Source organism: Nerophis lumbriciformis, linkage group LG09 (assembly GCF_033978685.3).
Source record: "Nerophis lumbriciformis linkage group LG09, RoL_Nlum_v2.1, whole genome shotgun sequence".
NCBI classification, from domain to species: Eukaryota; Metazoa; Chordata; class Actinopteri; order Syngnathiformes; family Syngnathidae; genus Nerophis; species Nerophis lumbriciformis.
Genome location: NC_084556.2, coordinates 43,979,749 through 43,990,584, shown reverse-complemented (window position 1 = coordinate 43,990,584; position 10,836 = coordinate 43,979,749). Strand labels below are relative to the sequence as shown.

Sequence of the window (10,836 nt, the reverse complement as noted above, 5' to 3'; positions counted from 1 at the left end):
ATTTACTTTTTTGTTCAATTATTTTTCTTCTTTAAAATAATAATTTATATTAATTATAATTGTTACTTATAATCAATAATACAAATAATTGTATGTTCTTTACATTTGTTTGTGTTAGCTTAATTTATTATTGATTATTATATATTAAATATATACATACGTATAAATACAATACAATACAAAGTTTAAATATCAAGAAATATAATATATACAATAATGAAACAATAATACATGTAATATGTATAATAAGTGTAATACTATAATAAATACATCAAGTTTAATAAATATAATAGTACAGAATAATGAATATATTAAATATAATGGGTGTAATAGATATAATAAAAGTGAGCCAAGAAGACATGTGAGATTAAATATTGTAGGTTTATTTGAATTACAGATGTGTACATTTGAATAAATCCCTGGTGGGAAAGCATCACAGTTGACATGAAGAATATATAATCATAATCATAATAGTTCACACTTGCCTTTGGGCCTCCAAATAAAAAGAATATCAGTGTTTTCTGCTCAAACATCAGAAATAGAAGACTAGATTTCTTTCTGTACATAATTCTTGTATGACAAGAAATTTCTAAAACCATCACTTCTGATGATGAGATGATTAACATGGATTTAGCAGGTGCTGAGTCAGCACAACTTGGCAGTCAATTCATGAGTTGTGACTTGAAAAAATGAAACTTCAACACAATTGAAAGAAATCCCTGAACTTTACATGTGCAAAAAGATTAGTTACATAGAAAAATATGAAGCAAGCATCGCCTTCACTTCCTCCTCTTCTGCATGTAAATATGAAAAATAACCTGACACAATTGGATTGGGATAAAAAAAAAAACAAAGAAAATGTTCTTTACAAAATATGATATTTTACATGACGTTGTCCCACAAATAAACACATTATTTGCATCCACTTTTTAATATCATCATAATATAGCTACTGTATATTTTCCTATTATATTGGCATCGATGCATCATTTCTATTCATTATATTGGCATTCATGCATCATGTTACTAATTTATTCATATCGCTAACATTTTTGATGAAAATCTGGTAGCGTTGGAAAAAATGAAAGGAAGCTAAGAAGTTTAGTTGAAGATGTGCAAACTCAGCACAAATTTAGCATCGCACACACACACACGCCCCTACACACACAATTTGTTGAATATAATCAACATGTTCTATATTTCCTTATAAATGTAAAAAAAAAAAAAAAAAAAAAAAAAAAAATTCCAGCCTGCCATGTTTTTAAGTGGCTTTAAGTATCGAGCACAATTTCTCTTCATTTTTCGTATATTTCAACGTCACTATATTTCATCTTCCACCTCATTGACCAGCATGCAGGACTGCACAATATTAGTAATCAGTAAAAAGAGTATTAATATATTTTTTTATATTGTGTACTATTTAGTCCATCATTTGACAGCAAGCATGATGGGAGAAAGTTGCTGATAAGGCAAAGTAGATTAAAAGCTTCCACAAACAAAAGTATTGCGTCTCATATACAACCGAAGAGTAAAAACAACATACTTTATATACATATAAATTATGAAATATAGATAATCCAGTGTCCTTCTTTAAGATTGTGTCAAGTTGAGCGTGTAAAACAACACATTTGTTACTATGAAACAAAAAATCACAGCCAACTTTGTGGCATTTTCTGAAACAGGCTGTGGACGGAACTTTAAGCACTTTTGTTTACGTAACCATGGCAACACGGCATAAAGATAAAGCACATTTTGACATTTTCATTTGAGATTACTTTTGGATTTTATATTTGACTTGCATCGCTTTCACTTCTTCACTTTGGTTTGTTTGCAGAGGCGAGCGCCAAAGATTGTTAAAAAAATATTCAAAACAAGCTGAAAATGAAAAGAAAGCAATTAAAAATTAAATCAAATGGATATTCAAAAATAATTGAAATTAAATTGTGAATTTTACAACTATAAAAACACACATAAACAATTATTAAATTGTAAGTCAAAAAGAATATCCAGAAATTATTAGCTTTTTTTTTTTTTTACAATTTCAGATTAAAAAATTTAATTAGGAAATGAATTGAACTTTGAAGAAAATGTATCGGCCTCAACAATATTAAAGTGTTTCGCAAAATTGTATCTACTTTTTGCAGTGAAGAATATAAAAGTGTTTTTAATGAACTTTGGGCACTTTATGAGAGATCATGTCGGTAAAGTTGCGTGTGAAAGTGTTTGTGTTTCTTGCGGCATAGTGATGATGTCATGAGGGGGCGGGCTCAGTGCAAAATCTGGGAGGAATGTAACGACATGATGGCACTTGCTGCACAAGGCGTGCACAAAGAAAGGTTCAAAGGTCGGCATTCAGTAGTATGACATGGGGGAGGGGCACGGGGTCACTCCCCCGTGAAGGTTCAGTGGATCCTCATGAAGGTAAGGAGGACATCAGCTGTTGTCGTCTCACCAGCTGAGAGTTGTCAAGCGTCTCCAAGGAGATGTTTCCTCACGTGTCGTTAGAGAGTGTCCTCCATGTGTGAGAAGGATATGATATCGTCTGATGTTTGCTTCTTCTCTTTTGGTTGATGTTGTTGCTGAGTCACCTGAGAGGTCAAGAGAAGTGGAATTTGGATTTGTTTTGTAATCAACGTTCAACTCTTCATCTGTTAACTTCCTGATAACAACATCATTTAAGGCAGGGGTGTCAAACTCAAATACAGAGTGGGCCAAAATTTAAAACTGAACAAAGCTGCGGGCCAAGGTTGAACAAATTAACCTTTTATTAGGGACCCAAACAAGTTTTGCATTGAATATTGAACAAGCAAGGCTCATATAACTTTATAGTGACATGCAAAATCGAGTTTCAAATAATAATAATAATTAAAAAATATCAATGGCATATCAAATACAATTTAAATAAAAATTGAATGCCTCTTTTCTATTTGTAGCCTTCTGAGGTAAATATCAACATTAACTTTTTCCACAGGCTAATAAATTTGAAAATAAAATAACAATGAATAAACCAACCATTCAGGACTTTAAACTGCTCAGTTTGCAACACACTGATCTAATCTGATGTGCCCAAGCCAGATACCTGCCATCTTTTCTTGGATGCTAGTTCATTAATGTCGGGGCTCAGACTTTGAGCTGAGGCAACCTTCATTATCGAACGAAGGTGTTCATCAGTCATTATATCTCGTCCACCACAGTCTTGGGGGCGTGACTTGAATGCACTGCCTTTAACGTACTCTACGAGCTATCGTCACGTCCGCTTTTCATCCATTCTAACATCGTTCAGACCCAGTCACGAGATATGTGCGGCTTCTGTACGCAAACACGAGTGAATGCAACGCATACTTCATCAACAGCGATACAGGTTACACTGAGGGTGCCAGTATAAAAAACTTTAACACTGTTAGAAATATACGCCACACTGTGAATCCACACCAAACAAGAATGACAAACACATTTCGGGAGAACATCCGCACCGTAACACAACAGAAAAAATACCCAGAATCCTTTGCAGCACTAACTCTTCCGGGACGCTACAAAATACACCCCCCCACACACACATACACCTTGTAGCGTCCCGGAAGAGTTACTGCTGCAAAGGATTCTGGGTATTTGTTCTGTTGTGTTTATGTTGTGTTACGGTGCGGATGTTCTCCCGAAATGTGTTTGTCATTTTTGTTTGGTGTGGGTTCACAGTGTGGCGTATATTTCTAACAGTGTTAAAGTTTTTTATTCGGCTACCCTCAGTGTAACTTGTATCGCTGTTGATGAAGTATGCGTTGCATTCAATTGTGTGTGCGTGCAGAAGCCGCACATGTTATGTGACTGGGCCAGCTCTCGTTGGTCTGGCTGAAAAGCAAACGTGACGATTTTCGGGAGGGGCGCTGAAGTTTGGAAGACTCCCGGGAGGGTTGGCAAGTATTAGAATTAGCGGTGAATGCGGTGTTACCGCGGCACCGCCGCAATATATAATCGGCGGGCCAGCTTTAGTGTTCGTTTGATATCGCCTCAAGGGCCAAGTGAAATTACACGGCGGGCCAAATTTGGCCCACGGGCCAGAGTTTGACACCCATGATTTAAGGTGTGTCTGAAACGTCACTTGTCATTAGCAGCACATGCTAACATTAGCCACACATGCTAATGAAAGGTGTGTCTGAAACGTCAGCTGTCATTAGCAGCACATGCTAACCACACCAAGGCTCATTTAAATGGCGATTGTGTTTGCTATTCAGGAATGCAGCAAAGTGTTTCAAAGGAAAATGTTACAGAATAAATATCTTTTAGCTAAAGAAGCTGGAGGAAGGTGTGAGATGACTCAACCAGAGAAAATGATACTTTTAAATCTTAGCACTCTCCTACTGAGTCGCTCCTGTTCCTGTACATACTGTACTCACTTGTGTATCACTGACGGTATGTTATACTATTAATACTGTAACATTCCTGAATGGTTAATTCCGTTAAGCCAACTTTCTTCACAACATGTTTCACATCATGGAGGTGAGGCGAATACATCAACTTTATGTCGACCATGCCAGTCAATTCTCAGTGTTCACAAGTGAGTCGTTGTGTATCTGCGACGACATTCCATTGTGCTTCTGAGTCGACCTTATTTCCCTGGGTTAATAATTAGAGTACAACATGTGCGTGCTCCTGATAAAAAAGGCAGGAAGGAGGAAGGCAGCGTTGATAAGAGTGCAGACAGTTTCACCCACAGCAAGAAATGTCAGTGTTAGTCCTAACTTCAAATCAAAGTGCCTACAAATTCATTTATGTCCTCCAATGAGAGCAAACGTTTTTTTCTCTCCCCCCTTGTTCAAAGTACGCTGGCAGGGATCTAAGCTGTTTGTGGCCACATTTCAGTCTTAAATATTATTTATGTATTTATTATTATTATTATTATTATTGGACTCCTGAAGGGCCTCCACCATAAAGCTAACGTCATCGCCCCACATACACACTCTCAGTGTGTATACATGCACTAAAAAACTAATTACCGTATTTTCCGGACCATAGGGTGCAGCGGATTAAAGGCACACTGCCGATGAATGGTCTATTTTTTCATACAAAAGGCGCACCGGATTATAGGGCGCATTAAAGGAGTCATATTATTAGGATTTTTTTTCAACATTGAAAACACTTCCTTGTGGTCTACAGCAGTGGTCCCCAACCTCCGGACCGCACAAGAAATAAACAAAAAACAAAAAAAACAAACAAAAAAAAACTATATACTGTATATATATACATACACACATATATATATATATATATATACATATATATATATATATATATATATATATATATATATATATATATATATATATATATATATATATTTATTTATTTATTATTTTTTTTTATTGAATCAACATAAAAAACACAATATATACATTATATATCAATATATATATATCAATACAGTCTGCAGGGATACAATCAGTAAGCACACATGATTGTATTTCTTTATGAAAAAAATAAAAAAATAAATAAAAATAAAAATGACCCGCCCCCCCGGTCCGTGGGACAAATTTTCAAGCGTTGACCGGTCCGCAGCTACAAAAAGGTTGGGGACCACTTGTCGACAGCAGTGTTTTTCAACCTTTTTTGAGCCAAGGCACATTTTTTGCGTTGAAAAAAATCCGGAGGCACACCGCCAGCAGAAATCATTAAAAAACTAAACTCAGTTGACAGTAAAAAGTCGTTGTCGCAATTGTTGAATATGACTTTAAAGCATAACCAACCATGCTGTTACGATCCGCTGCCCGGATCATAGTTTGTTTATGTTTGAGTCACGTGTTTTCAGCACCTTGATTTTGTTTGTTTTCAGTTGCCATGTCAACCGATTACATTCACCTGCCTCTGGTTAGTGTTCGGGACGCGCACCTGTTGCCCGGGCACTAATCAGAGGGCTATTTAGTCTTTGCCCTGGCCTCACTCGGTCTGGCTTCCTAGTTTGTTCCCATACAACTGATAACGACAACTTTGATTCCCGCTAGCTTTTCACGCTAAGCCATTTTGCCTGCTAGCTCCCACGCTAGTCCTTTTGTTTTTGTCTTGTGTGCTACGTGCATGTCTTTTGTTATTCACCGTATGATTTATATGTTAAATAAATCATATTCCTACCTGCAAGCTGTGTCCGAAGCCGTCTGCATCCTTGGGAGAACACACCCGCATCACTATGCGACCCCGTCGTTACAGTAGGAAGCCAGCAAATAACAATTCTCCCGCGGCGGCCATCGAGGAGTTCGACGAAGGTACGTGGGGGGTGTTGCGAGCGATGGAGGCGGAAACTATACGCTATTCCCCCTCGGAGCGCCAGGACCTGATATAGGGTCCTAACGGAAAGCTGGTCCCAATCCACTCCGTTTGGCTCGAGGACACCGCCACACCCCCGCAGTACCGAACACGTCAGCGAAGACGGAAGCCGCCCAAGAGGTCTTCACTTTGCTGCCAAGACGCGCCACTCCCTCAGACTCCTCCACTGGTACACAGCAAGCTACATTCAGCCCACACTTCCCCTCCTCAGATGTTTGGCAACCCAATCGACCACTTCGCCAAACATTTCTCCGATTGGGCCGTCAGTCACATGGACAGTTGCAACAATGACGTCATTTCATTGGCGCCCCCCGAAGAGGTAACTCCGCCCACTTCTGATGACGTCATTGAGCAAGAATTTTTTTTCCCATCTTCTAATTATTTCAGTCAGCCACTTCCAAATTACTTTTATTCCAAGATAAAACATTATCAGGACATTTTTGTTAAGTGTAAGTCTAGTCAGTCATATTCTGATTTTCAAACTCCACCTCCAGTGACTTTGGTTCCGCCCTCAGTGACTATTGCTCCACCCACTCCTCTGTTTTCTCCCTCCTGGTCGTCCCTACAGTCCCATGATATTGGGAAGACTAACAGTCAGTTTGGACAATTTAAAGAGGAGGAGTATACCCCCCTCCATTCCTCCCCCCACCCACCCTTGAAGACGGTTCCAAACCGCAAAGAGCGCGTCTGGTATCCGCGTCTTGAGGGGGGGCTAGTACTGGGAACTGTACTAGTGGGGTGGCACAACTGCGCTCAGCTAAGCCGCAACCTCCTGCACGGCCACCGCCACCAGTTTTTCGGCGTGCTAAGCCGCAATCTCCTGCACGGTCACCGCCACCAGTTTTTCGGCGTGCTAAGCCGCAACCCCCTGCACGGCCACCGCCACCAGTCTTTCGGCGTGCTAAGCCGCAACCTCCTGCACGGCCTCCATCACCAGTCTTTCGGCGTGCTAAGCCGCAACCTCCTGCACGGCCACCGCCACCAGTCTTTCGGTGTGCTAAGCCGCAACCTCCTGTCCGGCCACCGCCACCAGTCCTTCGGCCTGCTAAGCCACAACCGCCAGCTAGGCCACATCCAGCTGCACCTCGGCTAGCATCTGCACCTGTTCCTGCACCTCGGCTGACATGCCAAGCTTCGTCTCCTGTACCTCCACCATGCCAAGTTCCACGGCTGGTTCTCGCCGGCTCCTCGGCTGGTTCCCACACCAGCGCCGGCTCCTCGGCTGGTTCCCACACCAGCGCCGGCTCCTCGGCTGGTTCCCACAACAGCGCCGGCTCCTCGGCTAGTTCCCACACCAGCGCCGCCTCCAAGGCTGGTTCCCACACCAGCGCCGCCTCCAAGGCTGGTTCCCACACCAGCACTGGCTCCAAGACCAACCCCTGTCCCTGCTCCGAGGCTAGCACGAGTCGCGGCTCCAAGACTTGCACCAGAACCTGCACCAGCTGCCGCGACGACGTCGACTCCTCCTGCCTCCACGGCGACGACGACTCCTCCTGCCTCCACGGCGACGACTCCTCCTGCCTCCACGGCGACGACTCCTCCTGCCTCCACGGCGACGACGACTCCTTCTGCCTCCACGGCGACGACGACTCCTCCTGCTTCCACGGCGACGTCTGCTCTCTCCTCGTCTCCGGTGGGCTTTTCCAGGACGCCGCCACCTTCCTCGCCCTCATCGTCGTCTCAGCGACCTCGAGTGGTCTGGCTGCGCAAGCGGCGCTCTCTGAGGTTTGTGTATGGACGCCAGTGGCGCAAACAGCAGCGACACCCGAGACATAGACTTAGAACGGCTGCTGAACTTCTGGCGCCACTCACGCCCACCTTCTCGGCAGCCACGAATGTGGCCTTTCCGTGGTCGCCCGCTTCGCCTGCGGCAGTGGCGTTCCACTCGCCGCCGCCACCTGACTTCCCCGGTGGATTCTGGGACACGTGGCCTGGCGACCCACCACCAAATCCTCCCTCCGCCCTCCCTTGACTCTTGAACTGTTTCTTGTTTTTTGGGTTCTAGTTTTATTTTGTGTCAAGGGACATCTGGAATCTGTCCTTTAAGGGGGGGGGGGGGGTGTACTGTTACGATCCGCTGTCCGGATCATAGTTTGTTTATGTTTGAGTCACATGTTTTCAGCACCGATTACATTCACCTGCCTCAGGTTAGTGTTCGGGACGCGCACCTGTTTCCCGGGCACTAATCAGAGGGCTATTTAGTCTTTGCCTTGGCCTCACTCGGTCTGGCTTCCTAGTTTGTTCCCATACAACTGATAACGACAACTTTGATTCCCGCTAGCTTTTCACGCTATGCCATTTTGCCTGCTAGCTCCCACGCTAGTCCTTTTGTTTTTGCCTTTTGTGCTACGTGCATGTCTTTTGTTATTCACCGTATGATTTATATGTTAAATAAATCATATTCCTACCTGCAAGCTGTGTCCGAAGCCGTCTGCATTCTTGGGAGAACACACCCGCATCACTATGCGACCCCGTCGTTACACATGCATCAATATAGCTCTTGTCTCAAAGTAGGTGTACTGTCACCACCTGTCACATCACGCCCTGACTTGTTTTGAGTTTTTTAGTGTTTTAGTTCTTGTCTTGCGCTCCTATTTTGTTGGCTTTTCCTCTTTTTTTGGTATTTTATTGTAGCAGTTTCATGTCTTCCTTTGAGCGATATTTCCCACATTCACTTTGTTTTAGCAATCAAGAATATTTCAGTTGTTTTTATCCTTCTTTGTGGGGACATTGTCGATTGTCATGTCATGTCCGGATGTACATTGTGGACGTCGTCTTTGCTTTGCAGTAAGTCTTTGCTGTCGTCCAGCATTCTGTTTTTGTTTACTTTGTAGCCAGTTCAGTTTTAGTTTCGTTCTGCATAGCCTTCCTTAAGCTTTAATGCCTTTTCTTAGGGTCACTCACCTTTTGTTTATTTTTGGCTTAAGCATTAGATACCTTTTTACTTGCACACTGCCTCCCGCTGTTCCCGAGAACTACAAAGTAATTAGCTACCGGCTGCCACCTACTGATATGGAAGAGTATTACACGGTTACTCTGCCGAGCTCTAGACAGCACCGACACTCAACAACAACACATCATTTGCAGACTATAATTACTGGTTTGCAAAAAATATTTTTAACCCAAATAGGTGAATTTGAATTTGAATAGACCCACTCATCGGCAGTGCGCCTTATAAACTGGTGCACCGTATAGTCGGAAAAATATGGTAATTGAGGCACTGGAAGTATCATGTGGAGAAAAGTCGGCTTACCTGATCACACCTTGACAGAAGTGTTGGGTCGAGACAGCTGGCTCAACCTGAAGACAGAAAGAAGATGTTAAAAATAAGCAAACAAAGGAGCAACATGACATTCAGAGCTGGAATGATCCCAATACAAAACAAGTTCCGCAATGAGCTAGAGAGTGTGTTGCCCCATAATGGATAGGAGGACTTATTGGGACCAGAAGTTTTCACACTCAACGTATGTCCAACTTTCATCACTTTTATTATAAATACTGTGACAAAAACAAAGAACAGCCGAGCTACTTTGATTTTATTTGAATGACTGACAACATTTAATTGAACTTAATTTATGTCCTCTTAAAGGGGACCTATCATGGAAAAGTAACTTTTTTTTTTACCTACTGGTAACAGTTTTTGTGTATTTGGGATCTGCATAAGTCCCGAAAATGTTTAAATCAAATAGTGGAGGCATTGCGGAGATATTTATAAAATAATCTTGCCTTTTGTGACATTTTGCCACAGGTGACCTGTGCATATATCTTTACATATTGTAAAGACTTACCCAAAGGTCTTTGTGTAAATTCGCCATTGTATTCACCGTTGGAGCATTTGTAGTCCAAACAAGGTACGACCAAGGTACAACACGAAGACTGAAAATGCCCTGTTATTGTTTGATTTAACCAGCAACAGTCACTACACAAACTTTCAGTCTTATCTGAAGAGAAAAGTGCCTTACTTTTACTTTTATGATTTGTGGTATTTGCGCCTTTATCTCGTAAGAAGTCGCTTTGAGTGTGTGCAAAGACCAGTCCTGATTCCCATAAACTCTCACAAAAAGATGGATTTTCCGAAAAACTACTTTTAATGGCGTGCCCCATGACTACTATTTATGGCAATGCGGGAGACATCCATTACTGCTTGTCCCTTTTGGGGTCACGGGGGGTGCTGGAGCCTATCTCATTCGGGCAGTAGGCGGGGTACACCCTGGACAAGTCGCCACCTCATCGCAGGGCCAACACAGATAGACAGACAACATTCACACTCACATTCACACTCTAGGGCCCATTTAGTGTTGCCAATCAACCTATCCTTATGTGCATGTCTTAATGAAACAGTAAGTAAAAACAGTAGGTTAGAAATGTGTACATGATATCCCAGAACCAGAGGTCTTAAGAGGAGATCCTCTCAAGTCCAATGATTGGACGCTGTCCTTCTGTACTCTCATTGATCGCAAAAACTTGCCAGCTCAAGAAAAGCTATTCTTCCTGCGCAAGTATGTTGGTGGCAACGCCAAGAGA

The 10,836-nt window shown here is 42.2% G+C and overlaps 1 protein-coding gene across 1 annotated transcript in view; it reads right to left on the bottom strand.

Moving 5' to 3' along the window:
* Positions 1-362: 362 nt before the first annotated feature.
* Positions 363-10,836, bottom strand: part of spns2 (SPNS lysolipid transporter 2, sphingosine-1-phosphate) — a 135,343-nt gene continuing 124,869 nt past the window's right edge. The window contains exons 12-13 of the mRNA XM_061963116.1: positions 9,566-9,612; positions 363-2,588 (exon numbers count right to left, since the gene is read on the bottom strand). Coding sequence (XP_061819100.1) covers positions 9,570-9,612 — 43 coding nt within the window. The 3' untranslated portion in view covers positions 363-2,588; positions 9,566-9,569. The remainder of the gene's footprint in view (positions 2,589-9,565; positions 9,613-10,836) is intronic.